Here is a 17,044-nt window from a genome sequence, read left to right as displayed (position 1 = left end):
GCTGTGAGATGGTCCTTCCCCGGCTGCTGCCCAGGGCGCTGGCCCGAGGGCTGGCCTGGCCGGGCTGCGGGCGGGCTCTGCGCCGGGCGGCCTCTGACTCGGCACCAGCGGCCCCAGGTGAGAGAGCAGCGTTTGTCTTATCCCCACCGCCTCCTCTGGGTTTTGGTTGTCTTTTTTTCCCTGGGACCCAGGCCAGGGTAGTCTGCACAGGTGATTAAAGGCACACTTGTGATAAATGGTTTTCCCTGGATCACTTTTTAAAATGTTTTCTCTAAATCATGTGTTTATTTGACTTTTGGCATCTCGCAGTGAATTGTGATTCAAAGTATATCAAAACCAATTTGTTGAATTTCTTTTTTTTTCTTGGGCTTTTACTTTGCTTTTTGACCCTCTTTCTTCTGTAGCACATGACCTGTAAACAACAGGGGTAACTGAATGTCTAACATAATAGTTAGGAAACAAACTGTCGTGCCCTCTACTTTACTCTTTAATTGTAAAGGCTGTGATGGAGGTAGCAAGGGAGACTAGTTCATATAACTATATATGTCTAGGTAGTAGCATCCTTCAAATTTCTCCTTGCAAGCTGAATCTCTAGCATGTTCTGTAAATGGTGTGCTTGGTTTTATAACTAAGTTGTGATGCCAGGCACACTGGGCTCTGTGGAAAGTCTTCTGTAATCATGGGTCAGGCCTTTTACCAGTAGTTGCAGGCAGGAAACTGTTCAACTTGCACCCACATGGCAGGTGGCAGTGTGTTTCAGTCTTGTCTTGTCAAGCCCCATTTCTGCTGTGTCTTCTAGATTCAAACATGGAATTGTCAGCATGCCTCAGGACTGATCTGCAGCTTTCCCTTCTCTTGCCCTTGAAATCTGCAGGGCAACAGTTTGCAGCAAGACTCTGTTCAGATTTCTGTATGAAAGTTTGAATGAGGCATAGGAATAATTCCTCTTAAAAACTTGTTTAGAATAATTTAATGTCATATTTATGTCCTAATGTCTTATTGGTGATATATGAAGTAATTTCTTTGTATATGTCTAAATTGTATTGGGATCGGGGGGGAAACTCTGTAACTGTTTTGTCTTGGTTGTCTGCAAAAGCCACAAAAGATTTTATTATTTTTATTCAAGACTTCAATAGTTTTGTCATTCGGACCAACACTTGTGGAGAGCTGCGTTCTGCTCATGTGGGACAGGAAGTCACACTGTATGGATGGATTCAGTATCAAAGGTAAATGCAAGCTAAGGTGAAAATGGAGATCCTTACTTGCCAGATCCAATGTATGCTCTAGGCCTGGCTTCAAACGCTTTTTTTATGCTTCAGGTTATCTTTTCATATCCTGCAGCAGTCACTTCTGAAGTGAGTAAAACAGTTGAGAACCATGCCAGATCAGTATTTAAAATTTCAGAGTTTTGTACAAATCTTAATTGATCCTCATTACAACACTGTAAAGCAGCTAAATATTATTACCGTCATTGTATTGGAGAGAAAACAAGTAATAGCATATTTATAGCAATTCTAACAGCTGTGAGCAAATAATTTATTTTATATAGTGTCCTTAAATTTTAAGCAAATGATGTTGTTTGTCTTTTGAACTACAGCATCTAATGACGCATATTTAAATTATGCGAGTTTTGCTTAAAAAAGGAATATTAAGAAAAGGTAGTAAGCAGAGGATGAAATGTTAATTCCAACAGTTTGCTATAGGTGGCGTGATATAATCACTCCTAATGGAGTCGAACATTTTGTAAATGTAGGGTGAAAAGCATGTCTGCATACAGCATGGACGATGCTCCAAAATGTTGTGTTCCTGGGTATGTGCTTGTAAAATGGAGATAGGTCCTGTGGCTTTGATGAAATTAATTTGTATCAGAAGTTGCATTTTTTCAATTTACAGTCTAGAGAGGCTGGTTTTTATCCAGCATTGTTCTGCAGTGATGGTCTGCGTGGATTTTTTTTTTAAGGAGGTCCTGAGCATCTCATCTTTGAACAGTCGTGGGTGGAGTTCCAGGAAACAGAGTTAGGATTATTGCAATGCGATCGTTGTGCTCTTACTTTTAAAGACAGCCAGAGTGTGTTCCATTTGACAGCTTCTTGATGGATTAAATACAATGGTAGCTGTCTCTACTGCAGCTGAAGAGATCAAGATTTATGATTCTGGGTCTAGGAGTGTGGACTGTTCATGTGAAACTTTTTATGGGACTAGTGTTCTCCTTCTTGTTTTGTGGTTGCTTTCTTTTTTTGTATCCATGTGAACTTTAGTTTTATTGGTCATCTAAATGTGTTTATCTGGATGATGTTTCCCAGCACGAAATTGCACGTGTTCAGAATCCCTGCTTTACATGTATTAATGGTCAAGTTAAAATCCTGCCTCTCCTGATTATTTGCGCATTGTTTGTCTGTGGCTGGGCAAAATCTGAAACAAATTATTCAGATGTGGGAAAAGTACCTGCACATACATACTTGGAAGTGCTTTGAGATTAGTCACAAGGTACAGAAAGTAGCTAGTTGCCATGTGCTTTGGCTTAAAAAGCAGAAGACTACTGATTCTTGAAAAAACTGTTTTTCCTTTTGTGTTTTTAATGGATCAGACAAGGCCTGTTTCTGGTTTTGAGGGATTTCCAGGGACTGACCCAGATCCTCATTCCACAGGATGAGTAAGTGCTACCAAAATACGAGTCTCTCTTATTTTTGTTTTTCCTTTGGTAGCTTGGGTCCAGCAGACATGGGGACCAGAACAAAGTACTCTGTCAGACCGAGTGCTCTGACTCACAAGTAGATTTAAGTGTTATGAAGCGCCCTGATCTGACACTGCAGCAGAAACATTAATGCTGTTTCCTCTGGCTTATGAGGAGTGATCCTGGATTCAAATGGGCCGTTAAGAAATGAAGCCCTTGAGCATGGTGCATTTGTCCTGTTCTGTGAATTTCTGTGAGACATTGTCATTTTCTTGCAGGCACATTCCCATGTGAAGACGCTCTTGTCTAATGCCCCAGTGGAGTCTGTTGTGCGAGTGACTGGAATTGTGTCCCCTCGGCCCCCAGGGCAGGAGAATCCGGTGAGGATGTTGGGGTCTCTCAGGGGTTTTATTCCTGTGGAAAAGAGCACTGGATAGTAGGATTGTGGTGCATTTTGTGTCATAGCTTTGCCATGGGTTCTGGATGTGTGACGGCCTATCCTCAGATAATGTGAGATGAAATAACTGCTATGACATGTAACTTAGGAGAACCTCAAAGCACATTACGGACACCCATGAATTAAATTGTATTGCAGCCCTTTGAAAGGATAATGGTTATCTTTTTCAGGCTTTCAAAGTGTGGTTGAGAATTTCTTTTTCTTGAAAATAAGTCTTGTCATCACAAGTTCCACAGCATGTGATGACCTGTTTCTCACTCAGAATAGATTTTGCTGTTCTCACTGTATAGGAAACAGAGGTTGAATAATTTTTTAATGCTGTGCATTCCTCAGCTCTCACTGTAATCAGCCATAGATTAATCTGTCAGGATTGTACGTATCCCATCACTGGCAGACCTAAAAAGAGAACCTGGATTTATGACCATAACTTTTCTTGCTTTGACCACTTATAGATGTCCATAAAGAATGCAGGCTTCAAGCAATAGTTTTATTTCTTTTAATCACTTATCATTTTGTTGGAAGGTGGTATATACTTTCCCCTGGTAACTAGAAAGAGTTCTGTAGGATCAAATGAACTTTGATATGGCACAGCGCTAAGTGGGGGAAGCTGTCTGTTCTCCCTTGGGATCTAAGAAAAAGACGACTAGTTCTGAGAACTGGTGTTCAGAACTGGAAGTTCTGAGATGTTCCTCACAAGTTGCCTTTTTTGACTTGTATTTAGGACTGATGGTGATGCTGCTAATGCATGCTAAAATGTATACTGCATGGTTTCATTGAAGCTAATGGAACTAGTATTTTGTCCAAATGCATGTGCCCTAGAAGGATCTGTGCCTGACTGTTCCTCTGTGCTCAGCATGCCCTTCAAGGAGAAGGAAAAGGAAAAGTAATTATATTTCTTGTAGAGATCAGTATGCTACTGGGAAAGAACATGCCATCTTTGGTGAGGTGACTTGTGTTTTTCTGAACAGAAGGGAAATCTAGGAGAAATCTGTCCTTGAGAGAAGTTCTCTGAGTTATACTGTGATAGGAGGCAGGGAGGATAATCACATGGGGTTTTTTTTTTCCCCGACCATCTGTGAAATACCTTTGTCCAATTGTTTGCCCAAGATTTGAATCTAATTTTTTTCTTACCTTTTTGCTCCAGAAAATGCCAACAGGGGATATTGAAGTGAAGGCGGAGACTGCAGAGATCCTGAACTCCTGCAAGAAGCTACCTTTTGAAATCAAGGATTTTATCAAGGTGTCCGTGTTTTTTCTTTTTTTTTACCAAAGTGGTGGCTTTTCAATAAATTGGGAATTTGCCCAGGGTGATGGCAAAACACCTGAGAGCTTTGTCTGGTTCTCCCAGCTCTGCTTTGGGGGAAGGATGGTATTTAAAATAGGGGTACTGCTTGTTAGCTGTGAGGATGTATTTCTAATTAGAGTTAGGCAGAAAACAAGGCTTGAATGATTCCAGTGCACAGGGTTTTCAAATATCACTGTAAGAACAGATGGTGAAGGGAAGAGTGAAAGAAATCAGGCTATGCTAGCTCTTTTGAGAGTGTGAAACAGAACCTGCCAATGCATTGCTGTGTTTTAAGGTGCTTAGTCTTATCTGGACAAGTAGCTAGTCAGCCAGAGGATTTTCCTCCTCTGTAAGTACACAGACTTTTAAGAGGTTAGTTTTAGTGCAGGCTGCATGGTGTAGGGGAGAGGCGTCATTGTTAATTGAAGATATTCTCTGTGCCATTGAAACTGTGACTGATACATAGGTGTTGGAATTGGGAGAACTGGGTCCAGTTCCTTCTGTGTTATGGGTCCTGGACAATTCCCATCATCAGCACTACTTTAGTTTTCCTGTCTGTAATAAGGATGTATTACCATTTAGTTGTTTCTTTAGATCTATGTATGATACCACTCCTCTGCTTACAAATTGCAAGGAGGATTGCTACAGCCTGTTGCAGTAGACTGAGAATAAGGAGGGCTGAAATCCTGAGCTTTATTGAGGCAGGTCTTATCACATTAAATGTATGTCTGTTCTGGTTGTTTTTAAAGTAATTGTCATGCATGGAAACACTCTCAGTGGCCGATGTTTGTCTGTGTAGGTTGTGGGTAATGGGTGGGTTGTGGCAATAGAGCAGCATCCTTTTTTAGCTTCCCCCTTTTGCCCTGTGGCTTTAGGAGCAGCTTCATTGGACATGCAGCTCGAATTTTATCTCTTAATCCTAATTATCTCTTATCTCCAGAAATCAGAGGCCTTACGGATGCAGTATCGCTACTTGGACTTGCGTAGCTTCCAGTTGCAGTATAACCTGCGGCTGAGATCACAGATAGTGATGAGGATGCGGGAATATCTGTGTAACCTCCATGGTAAGATAAGTGCTTGAAGAACAGTGTGCAACAAACAACATTTTAGCCCTCCCCTCCTCTGTTTCCTATTGCTGGGAGAGATTGCCAATCAACTTACTATTCCAAAGTGGTCCCACTTAGTAAGGACGTGTCTGCTTGCAGTGGGGTCTTTAGAGGGATGTTGGCAAGCCTGAGGAACAAAATATATTGAAATCTCTTAGCATGCTACAAACCAGTTGTTTCAAATGAGCTACATCCAGTGAGAAAAGGCCTTTTGCAGGTAGTTTCCCTCTTTTGGTCACCCAACTTGACGCATGTCAAAGGGATGGATTTCTTACAGGGTTTTTGTTTATTTTAAAATCAGAAAGTCCTTTTTGGAAAAGCAAAGCCTAGTTCGAAATGGATAGAGAATTAACAGTTTTTCAGCCTATATGGAGTCCTCTGTCATCAACAGTTCTGGCAGGACATCAGGGTAGCTCAGAGCCTTTAAATCTGTCATTACACAAGTTATTCTTAGAAGCAGCAAAATCTGTAGATTTTGGAGAGGCTACATGGTGTGCTAGATTACCTATTTTGCTGACTACCCTACTCTAGCCTACTCTGTGTCATACTTGTTCTCCCTGCTCTCAGCATATTCTGTGTCTGAAGCATGTGTTTGTTCCTCAGGGTTCGTGGATGTAGAAACTCCAACGCTCTTTAAAAGAACCCCAGGGGTATGTATTCCATTAGTAATGCATTTTAGCCTCCTGCGATTGCATAGGCGGTTCATGGTTGAATTATTGTCAATTGCCACTTGGCCTTCATTGCTGTTCCCTCACTATGTAACAGCTTGTGCAAATTTCTTTTATGATACATGGATCCTTTTAAAAGTAGAGGGAGTGAAAGGGGAGAGGTGATATCTTGCGTCTTAATTTTGAACCTTCAAATGAATAAAGCTTCTGTCTTGTAGAGCGCGTGTTGAATGCAAGTCCTGTCCTGGGACAGCCAGATTATAAGACCAAAAAACTTCATCTAAGCACTGTTTCCCCAGCATTATTTCTTAACTAGTAGGTTACTGCAGTGGCACTACTCAAGTCATTTTAATTTATGAGTTTATGTTCCTTTCATTTCAAAAATAATCACAGAGAAGAGAGCTGTAGCCCAGGAATTGTTGATGCAGCTAACACATGGAGTTCTTGCATTTAAACCACTGTCTTGGATGGTGTATTATGCATTAGTCTCTCAGAGCAGAAGGTGGAGAATCCTCCTTTGGCGTATTTTGGACCAAGTTGGTTAACAGATTTTTTTTTTTTAAGTGTAATGTACAAACAGCCATTTCCTCACAAGTGGGATTTCATAATGGGGAAAATAGGTCCTTTCCTCTTGGGCTTCTAGTGTGTGCTCTCTGTCAGGAATTAAGGCCACTTACTGAACTGTGTAAGCTTTTCTTTCTGATGCTAGGGAGCAAAAGAATTCCTTGTGCCCTCGAGGGAAGCGGGCAAGTTCTACTCTCTGCCACAGAGTCCTCAGCAGTTCAAGCAGCTACTCATGGTTGGAGGCCTGGACAGGTAAGAGTTTCTTGGACTCCTGTTCTCTGCATGTCCCAGCCAGGGTTTGCTTCCTTTGATCTGTGAGGTTTTAGGTACTTCCCCAAAAACTTACTGCCAGGAGTTTTGTATTTTGAGGAGGGATCCTTAAATACTTAGGACTTTTCAGCTAGGCCAGGCCCTTTGCCCACTCAGCAATAATGCTTCCCAGTAAGAGGAAATATATCCTGTTTGAAGGCTGAAATCTTCACTGTTGTTTTAAATGGAAACCTGATCTGAAGCACAGTCTGCCTGAAGGGCAGAAAATCTAGTGTGTGATAAAAGCCTCTCCAAGAGTAACCTAGAGAACTAATTGAGATGAGGCTGGGCAGCTGAGCATAACTGAGACAAGGAAAGCATGTTCTCAGGGTGCATGAGTACAAAGCTTTTAATTGGGCTTGTTTCTCCAAATAAAACTGAAGGAGAGGGAGACAATTGTTCACGCAGTGAACTGCAGGCCAGGTCTTGACCATGAGTGAATTTTGTATTGCTGTTAGTAGAGTCCAGGTTTGGAGGAGAAGGTGGGAAAAGGGGTTTTGTATGCCCCTGTTGGGACACAGCTCACCCGGTGGCCTCCACATGCCTCAAGATGTAGTTGGAGATGGATACAGCTGCTGATACAGTTGCTTCCACTCAAAATTTCACGCTTTTGAGGGGATGGGAACAACCAGGGCTATGATCATCTGCTGCAAAGGGAACAGACATCTCTTTCTTCTTTTTTTTCCTTTTCTTCATGATAAATTCTATAGCCACAATTTAATTTAGGGTACTTTAAATTGTTATCTAAATAAAAGTACTATTGCAGGTACTTTCAGGTTGCTCGCTGCTACCGAGATGAAGGTTCGCGGCCTGACAGGCAGCCTGAGTTCACTCAGGTAACCAGCTCACACTGCCTTTTACCCTCCTCTTCACCCCAAACAGCTTGTAGCTGTTTTCCCTTCTGAAGGCCTAGTTTCTGCTAGCTCTTGTGCTGCTTGGGAGGTACAATGTTGTTTGCTGGGTGTTTCACAGATGCAGTCCTTTGAAGTTAGTATGGGACATGCACAGAGTGGTTACTGTCCTTGGCTGACTGCACAGTCCCACGTGCAGTTGATATGGGAATTGTGTTGCAGCAGTGATTGTGCTTGGTGGTGCAATCTCCTCCTGTCCCACTGGGTCAAGTATCCCATTCCTCAGCCTTGAGATCCCAGGCAGAGTTAGCCTGGTTCATTCAAGGCTTCTCCTTCTGTCCCTGTCATCATTTACCTCATTCAGATCTCTGAGGAGGTTGTTGCCTGAGTCATCAGGCTGTAGGGAGATCATAAGCACATCCTCAGTCTAATGCAGTCATGCTATGATTTCATGTAGTATATTGTTTCTTGTTATGCTGGCTTTATAGTTGAGAGCTTCTGCAAGTATCAGTGCAAAGGGAAAACCTGTAGCTAATGTAGAATCACCCCTCTTGTTTTCTGTTTTAAGATAGATATAGAGATGTCATTTGTAGATCAGGCTGGGATCCAGAGACTGGTAGAGGGCCTCCTGCAATATTCCTGGCCTGAGGAAAGAGGCTCCATTACGACTCCTTTCCCTTCCATGACATACGAGGAGGCACTGGCTGACTATGGGACTGATAAACCAGACACTCGTTTTGGGATGAAGGTGAGGGTTTACCCATTGGAAACCTGCAGCTTTTCCTTTCTGTTAGAGTTTTAATAATCTTTGTTTGGATCATGTATACCTGATTGGCTGGGGTTCTTAATGCTGTAATTTACCCAAGGTGTCTATCCTATTGTTGCTGCTTTGTACAGGTAATCATCTCTTGGAGAAGAGATGGTTTGATTAGTTGACTGTGGAAAATGTATGCTTTAAGAAAATTTTAAAGATAAAGTAGTGTTAGGAAGCAATGTATCTTGACTGTCATAGGAACAGAAGCCCATAAGGCATCCACAGATACCGTAAGTGCTTCTACCTGCTGCACTCCAGAGCATACTCCTGGTGAGCATGCTTCATGAGACAGGCTTCTCCAGCCTTTTAGCGGCCTGAAGATATTTTCAAGATAACAGACTGCAGTTGTGTGCATACACTGTTTGTATATGAAATAAGAGTATGAAAGTATGAAATAAGAATATTGACAAACGTGTTAAGAGGATCAGTGCTGAAAAGCAAGAAAGCATCTTATATTTCCCCAGCAATTAATTTTGGGGGTTTCTTTTTCAGTGTACAGCTTTCTTCACTGTGGTAGGATGTCACCATCCCAACCTTGGGTTTTCCTGGCTGTCTTGCATTTCTATTTCTGCAGTGCTCAGCCTCCTAATGGTTATTCCAGCTTCGCCCCATTCATTTCTTTCTGAGAACCATTTGATTTCTCTGAGCAAAGAAACGATGTCCCAGTGAATAGTGTTGAAGGTGTTAAGACACAGCTGCAGGACTTTTGCTTCATGTTCCTACCACCACTGCTTTCTCTCATGCTCTCTCCTTTCTCAGATAGTGGATATCAGTGATTTTTTACGAAGATCGGACATTCGGTTTGTGCAGAATGCACTCAGTTACCCACACGGCACTGTCAAAGCCATTTGTATCCCTCGGGGAGTGGTAAGTGATGCTTTTACATACTTGTCTGGTTTTCGGCTGGGATAGAGTTAATTTTCTTCTTAGTAGCTGGTACAGTGCTGTGTTTTGGATTCAGTGTGAGAACAGTGTTGGTAACACGCTGATGTTTTAGTTGTTGCTAAGTAGCGCTTAAGTTAAGGATTTCTCAGTTTCCCATGCTCTGCCAGCAAGCAGGTGTACAAGAAGCTGTGAGGGAGCATGGCCATGGCAGCTGACCTGAACTAGCCAAAGGGGTATTCCATACCATGGAATGTCATGCTCAGTATATAAATGGGGGGGAGTTGGCCAGGAGGTGGGGATTGCTGCTCAGGCATCAGTCAGTGGGTGGTGAGCAACTGCATTGTGCATCACTTGTCTTTTCTTGGGTTTTATTTCTTTTTTTGTTATATTCCTTTTTGTTACTATTATTGTTATTATTATGTTGTTGTTATTCTTAGTTAGTATTTTATTTTACTTTAGTTATTAAGCTGTTCTTATCTCAGCCCACGAATTTTACTTTTTTTTTCCTGCTTCTCCTCCCCATCCCACTGGGAGCGGGGAGGGGAAAGTGGCTGTGTGGTGCTTAGTTGCTGGCTGGGGTTAAACCATGACAATACGGCTTATGGTTTATGTGAAATAAATAAAATGCCAATTTGAATTCCTTTGGTATGGAGATGTTCCTTGCTATTACAGGGGGAGTGGTGGCCTTCAGGGAACTTGAGATTGGTTGTAATTGATGTCAGGTTGGGCTGGGTGGTGTTAGAATGGAGACTATCAGGTGACAGGAAGAATATATTATCCTTAGGAAGGGGAGGAAGAGAACAGAGCTGCAAGTTCCCTTGAGGATAGGGAAGTGTCTTGGGACTTCAGCTTGCTTTTGTCAAGGAAGGCTTCTGATGTGCATCTCAATAATAAATTGTGCCCTGTGGCAAGGGATTGAAATAGAGCAAGGTATGGCACAGCTCTGTTCTGGGCTAGTAAGAGAAAGGTCTGGTGGTTACATGCCCTTCTTATGTTTGCTTTTGCTGCATTTGTGGGCACAACTCATGTCTTATAATGAGAATGTCACGGACCAAATCCAAGGCTGACAATAGATGTCGAAGATTATTTGAGACAGCCATGTATTTTGACAGGGAAGCAGATTTAATTCTGGCTGTGGGCGTCTTTGCAGCCTGGACAGTATGGAAAAAAAATCCAGTCAACACGGAGTTTTATTTGGGGAATAGGAAGTGCAAGTTACTGGCTTCCCACAAGAGGGCACTAAGGTGTGTGTTTGAGCAAAACAAAAGTGGAATCTTGAGCCTCTCTAAACATTAGGGTAGCTGAAAAAATCAAGATCTTGATATAGGTCCTCATTTACTGCATTTCTTTGCATGTGAGAGTCAGCCCAGTTGTTTTCCCTCTGTTTCTCCAAATTGAGCTATGCCTTCCCCATCAACAGTGTGGTGTTATAACCTTGTTTCTTCATGCCGGAGGCAGTTATTTGGTGTGACCTGACTCTGCTGACCAGCTGCATCTGATATGTGAGCAGGGAGAAAAACTGCAGCCAGATGTACAATGTAGAGGCTCCTCTTCCTGAAAGGAGCCCTTGGAGAAGACGCCCAGCTGCAGCCCAGTGCTGTGGGCCCTGTCCTGTTCCACAGCCCTTATAAGAACTTGTACTAGAAACAAAAGAACTTGAGAAGTTTGGAAACAGCTCAGTCAGTAGATTTGAATCCTGGTCAGGCTTTCCATAGATTTTGCTGGTGTTTAATGTGTCTTCTCTTGCTCTTTCCCTAGAGATATCTTAAAAATAAAGATTTGGAGTCATTAAAGGAGTCTGCAAAATCGCAGTTTAACCAGGTAAGACAGAAACACTGCTGAGGTATTGGAAACGGTGAATGACAAAGTGTATGTAAAGGCACTTGCAGGCAGAGGAAGGTGGTAGAGCAGTTTTTAACAGCTGAGAGTCAGTGCCTGAGCCTGTGGTGCTTCACAACAAGAGAGGGCAGCACTGGACTGAACATACTCTTATCTTTCTTTAGGGAATCGTGGAAATTATCTGCAGGCCTGATGGAAGCTTGAAGTCTCTGCTTACAAAGTTTCTTGGTGAGAAGCAGCAGTCAGAGCTTATCCAAGCACTGAACATGCAGGTGGATGATGTGGTACTGCTGGCAGCTGGTGAACACAAGCAAGTGGTAGGAAGCATTTCTTGCGTGGCTGTGTGAGTTGAATGTTGCTGATGATGGCTTTGATGTTACCTGACCTTAGTGTAGTTCTTATTAAAATAGGTCATCATCTAATCCTGTGTTTCCTCTGGAGCTGAAGCTATAGCAACAGCAAATAATGCATGAAAAGTACCTGTTGCTTTTATTTCCCCCAGTCAAATTCTGGGAAGAACTTGTAACTGAAATGAAGGCTGGAATATAAAACAGGAACAAATCGGTGCCTCCTCTTCTCTCACCTTAATTTCCAATCTCTGTTTGATGCTTTAAAAATTAAGGTCAACTAGGTAATTTTGTCTCCCATAAGCAGATGACAAGAGTGAAGCACGGCTGCTTATTAGCCACAGTGATGGGAGATTCTGTCCCTACCCTTCTCTGTGTTCTTGCCAGCAGATGTTGCCTTCCAAGCATTGTTTTTTGACAAGGTGTCATGCTTTGCTTGATAGCCAAAATTTTGTCATGTTCTCTTTCTGTGCCTTCATTTCTCTGTCTGCAAAGTGCAGATCTTACCTGTGCTCCCCCAGTTAATCCACATTTATGTAGAGCTTGAGGTTAGTCTAGGAAAGTTCTGTGAAGATGAAACAGTTGGAAGAAAATGGACTTTCCAGCTCCTTTCCTGGCCTTTGTCAAACCCTGGAGCTGCTGGGGCCTCAGCAGGAAGGCGATATCTTTCAGGATACAAGGCAGAAGTGTTTAAGGCAACAATACATTACGACTGATGCTGTCTGTGATACTATCTTTATGAAACATTCTTTCTCTGCTTGGTGTTTGAGCGACTTCCCTGATAGTAAAATTGCCCCATCTCATTCTCTCCCTTCTCTTTTGCAGTGCTCTGCATTAGGAAGCCTACGATTGGAAAGTGCTGACCTCCTTGAGGCGGCTGGGCTGGTACTCCGTGATCCTACAGCTTTTCACTTTCTGTGGGTGGTGGATTTCCCCCTTTTCCTCCCAAAGGAAGAGAATCCCACTGAACTGGAATCCGCTCATCACCCCTTCACTGCCCCTCATCCTTCGGATACCAGCCTCCTCTATTCTGATCCCACAAAGGTAACTAACTTCGTGCCTGCCATGCTGGCTCTTTTACAGTTATGTGTCGTGGAAAACTAGGCAAGTAGCAGCTGCTTTTAGCGTAAAAAGAGATGTTGTTTCATGGAACTGACTGCATGTTGTATGTGTCTGTCTGGAAGAGACGGCTTCCAGATTACTCTGAGTGGCAAATATCCATGTGTGCCTCTGACAAAAGGGGCTTATAGGAAACAGTTGCTTAAGGTGAGGAGTCTTACATTCTGACCCATCCCATGTTGCTTCAGGTTTTGATCAACTTTGCAAAAGGATTTGTACTGTTCCCACATCTGTCAGCAGCAGTCCGTGCCTCCGATAGGACTGGTACCTGAACTGCAAGGTACCACTGAGAGCGCAGTGTTGTAGTATGTCATGGCTTCATTCCCAGTGTCTTTGCCGTCTGCGTGCAGGCTGTTGTTGGATGCAGCTGTGCCCAGCCTTGCTAAGGTGCTTGTTCATTTCTTTCTGCAGGTCCGTAGCCAGCACTATGACCTTGTGCTGAATGGCAATGAAGTTGGAGGTGGCTCCATCAGAATTCATAGTGCAGAACAACAGCGTTTTGTGCTGGAGAAAGTACTGAAGGTAACACCTACAGATGTCTCTAACATTCTCTTAGAGATTTAAAGGACTAATTAATGTAAATATCCATTTCAAATTCTGAAAGAAACACTTGTGTGCTTCTCAATAAAGAAACATAACTCCTAGCCCTGACGGATGGATGACTTCATCATACCTTCATCTTACGTTGCTAGTAGGCAGAGCATTGCTTGTCCAGTGATGCTTCTTATGTAATTTTGCAGGAGGATTCTGAGGTGCTTTCCCATCTGCTTGAGGCTTTGGAGTTTGGAGCTCCACCTCATGGAGGAATTGCTTTAGGTAAGTGCTCTGTAGCTCTCCAGATGCAGGTGTCTTGTGACTTTTTTTTTGGCGTATTAGATCCTAGGAACAAGCCTCATGCTTGTTAGCAAAAGCCTTGTCTCCTCCTGACAGAGATGGCTGTTCTGGTGTTGCTGTTTGGCACACCAACATGGTAATGCTGTGTGGGCTTACACAGTGCTCCCATCTCTGTAGCTGCTTTTGTAGAAGGAAACAGAGGTCTTGTCACCAAGTGCAGAATGTTTTGGTGTTCCTCCCCAGCATCATAGTGTGATTTAGTTCTTATGCAAGGACCAAATCACATATTGGTGGCTCTAAGGATGATCCTTATCCGCTGTTCTACAAACAGTGTATTAATTAAGATTAGGTCATCTTTATTCTCATTCCTGTGCAGCCAGAACAGCATCCCTGTACTGCATGCCTAGAGGCCTGGGACAGCGTGGTACTTTGTTTCACGCTCTGGGTCACTGCCACAACCTTGCCCTCTGCTTCAGTCTCACTTCCCTTCTTCTTTATCTGTTTTGCTCACTAATTCAGATAGTCAGATTTTTTTTTTTCTTAGAACTCTGCAAGTTTGTAGTTTTAAAAAAGAAAAAAAAAAAACCAACCCCGCCCCCAAAACAAACAAAACCCCCCTATAACAAACAAAGGTAGCATTTTAACCTGTGGTCTTCCAGTGTGATTTACCTCCATCCAATCGCACAGAGGCTCTTGTTCCTTTTGAATTCCTCCTAGTTGTTGTAATCCTTCAGAACTGGTTGATCAAGAGCTTTGAGCAGTTAAGCAGAGCCCTGACAGTGTTCCTGCCACTTAGCTGCCCTGCTTTTCTTGCGCTGTCTTTGCAAAGGCACTGTCTCTGTCTTGCAGTCCTTGGTGTTGCAGAACTTTCTGTAATATTGAAAAGCTTTATTTTGCTAGGCATTTCTGCTCTTCAGGCATGTCTGTTTCTCTGCTACTGGTTGAGATTAATTTTTTTCCCCTTACTTGCTTCACTTTTATTCTTGAAGCTCAGTAATATCTACTCCATCTTTCCGATTTTCCTGAATTGGAGGAAGTAATATAGAGCCATAACTCAAGTGGTTCACCAATTTGTTTTCTGCTTCTAGGGCTTGACAGGCTGATCTCTCTCATCGTTGACGCTCCAAGTATCCGAGATGTCATTGCTTTTCCTAAATCCTTCAGGGGACGAGACCTGATGGGCAATGCTCCAGACTACGTCACTCCAGAAGAACTAGAGCCATATCACATCCAGGTTTCCTGGCCTCTTGCAGAAAAAGAGGCAAAGAAAAACTGACTTAAAGCCAGTGATGTAAGCTGATCTGTTTAACCAGAGGTAGTTACAGCTTCTAAATACTAGAATTCAGTTCAGAAAACATCAGCTGTTATAGGAGGGTGGGGGACAGTACAACCCCACTGTACTATGGCCAGTTTCAGGATTGAATGGGAAATAGATACAAGGGCTCCCTGATAGGAATTGACTTTTGGGTTGGTAATGGGAAGGAGAAGTAGAAGAGCAAAAGAACATAATTTTAGCATAGGATATTGAGACTACTGGCTTTGGGGTGTCATATTGGAGGGAAGATGGGATCTATTTTTTTTTTTTCACTCCCCACTTTTTACATGTCCCTTGTGAAGTATTTCTCCTCCCATCTGGAGGAGATAGTGTCAGCTTCCCTGGCAGGATGGTTTGTATTCCTGATGATCATTGAATGCGTTAGCTGAGGACTGTTACAATAAAGCAGTGCTGTGCTGAGCCAAAAGCTCTGGACACTTCACAGCAAAACTTCAGTGCAGCCAGCAGCTTGTCTCATGTTGGAGGATACAAGATCATCTAGAATTTGCCATGGGGAGTTCATATTCAGCTGTGTTCTCCCTTCAAAGAGGGGGAGAGAAGCGTTTGTAACACTTGCAACAGTTGTCCTAGTAATACTTGTCAAAGAGGTGATGATCTGTCTTTGGGGCCTGTGGTCCTGGTGCTTTTCAGCACACTAATTCTGAAGTTTGTATGTTTGTAAATAAACTTTATCTGGCAACGTGGTTTTGACTGAGCTTGGCTTTGGGCTTTCTCTGCAAGAGCAAGCTGCCAGTTTTCCTTTGTGACCCCTGATCCATCCAGGAGATGACAAGAAATCTGTGACAGCGTAGCATGGTTGCCAGTCTTCTGTGAATTCTGCCTGGTCCTGCAAACTTGCTGCTACAGTGGTGAGTAACGCAGCAGCAAGTTCCTCGCAAGTCTGTTCATCCCTGTCCCACACCAGAACAGCCACAGCGCAGCAGCAACTCCGTACTGAGTAGAGCATGGGTTCTAGCAGCATCCTAGGAGACCAAGCCACTTGGCTCTGCTCTGTAGGGTATGGCAAGCCCTCTGCAGAGGCACCCCAGTAGGTGTTCTTAACTCTGTGTTTAGGTTGGAGAAAGCAGAGAATTGGTGGGAGGAAAGGAGGAAGGTGAAGAAGCTGAGGAGAAGAGAAGGAAGAGATTACCTCAATAAGCTAGGAAGATGGTGCAAAGGAGGAAAAGGGAGAGCTACTGTGTCCCAGCTGGGGAGGGCAGCAGGAGCCGTCTGCCAGAGGAAGCGCATGAGGACAGAAGGGAGACTGCAATTCTTGTCTGAGCTGATACTGAGCTCCAGCCTTCTGCAGGAGATCCTGTCCTGCAAATTCTAACAGCTTCTGGGCTGCTCCAAGGGTTGTCAGCTAATTCAGTCTCCACATTGTGGGATAACATTACATGGTGGTGCACACTGTTGGTTTTTTTAAATACTGGACTGTCCTGTTGATAAGAAACAGCAAGGGAGGTGGCTCTTCTCCTTAAGGTGGGTTTTGTGAGTACTTTATACAGGCTAAAAGTACCATCCATAGACAAGTAACAGTAGAGCTGACTTGCTGCTGCTTTGCAGATTATAAGATTATGGAGTTATGTGTGTAAAAGAAAACTTAAATCCTTTCTTATTTCACGTTACAGTTGTTATTGTCAGTCTCGGAGCATGGTTAAATACTATTTAAAAAAGAAAAACAACACAATCCTGGATTTGTATTCACATTCATTCTAGTCAAACACTGAATTCCTTAATTTTTTCCTTGTATGAGCTATTCATTCTCATCTTGAAATTAATTCACCTTTTGTTTTACTTACTATTTCTTTTTCCCCTGAGTAGAAGCTGTCAGTGATGGAGTGAGGATCAGTTTTCAGAGAGAAGCTGAGCTGAAAACTAGATCCCTAAGCAGATCCGTGTTTAAAAACAATTTTTTAATTTTTTTGTTGTTTGTTTTGTGGGGAGGAGAGTTACCTTGTGAGTTATACCAGATAT

The 17,044-nt window shown here is 42.9% G+C and overlaps 1 protein-coding gene across 1 annotated transcript; it reads left to right on the top strand.

The window, feature by feature from the left end:
* Positions 1–8: 8 nt before the first annotated feature.
* DARS2 (aspartyl-tRNA synthetase 2, mitochondrial) lies at positions 9–15,771 on the top strand. The gene is given in 17 exon segments (XM_050900966.1): positions 9–117; positions 1,127–1,226; positions 2,588–2,657; positions 2,953–3,054; positions 4,276–4,371; positions 5,357–5,480; positions 6,126–6,172; positions 6,900–7,006; positions 7,830–7,899; positions 8,483–8,662; positions 9,488–9,595; positions 11,372–11,434; positions 11,617–11,769; positions 12,625–12,843; positions 13,330–13,440; positions 13,659–13,734; positions 14,841–15,771. Coding segments are annotated over 17 exon segments (1,923 nt in total). The 3' UTR covers positions 15,029–15,771.
* The last annotated feature ends 1,273 nt before the right edge of the window (positions 15,772–17,044 follow it).

Source organism: Gymnogyps californianus, chromosome 8, assembly GCF_018139145.2.
Source record: "Gymnogyps californianus isolate 813 chromosome 8, ASM1813914v2, whole genome shotgun sequence".
Lineage (NCBI taxonomy): Eukaryota > Metazoa > Chordata > Aves > Accipitriformes > Cathartidae > Gymnogyps > Gymnogyps californianus.
This window is presented reverse-complemented; position numbering and strand designations above follow the sequence as displayed.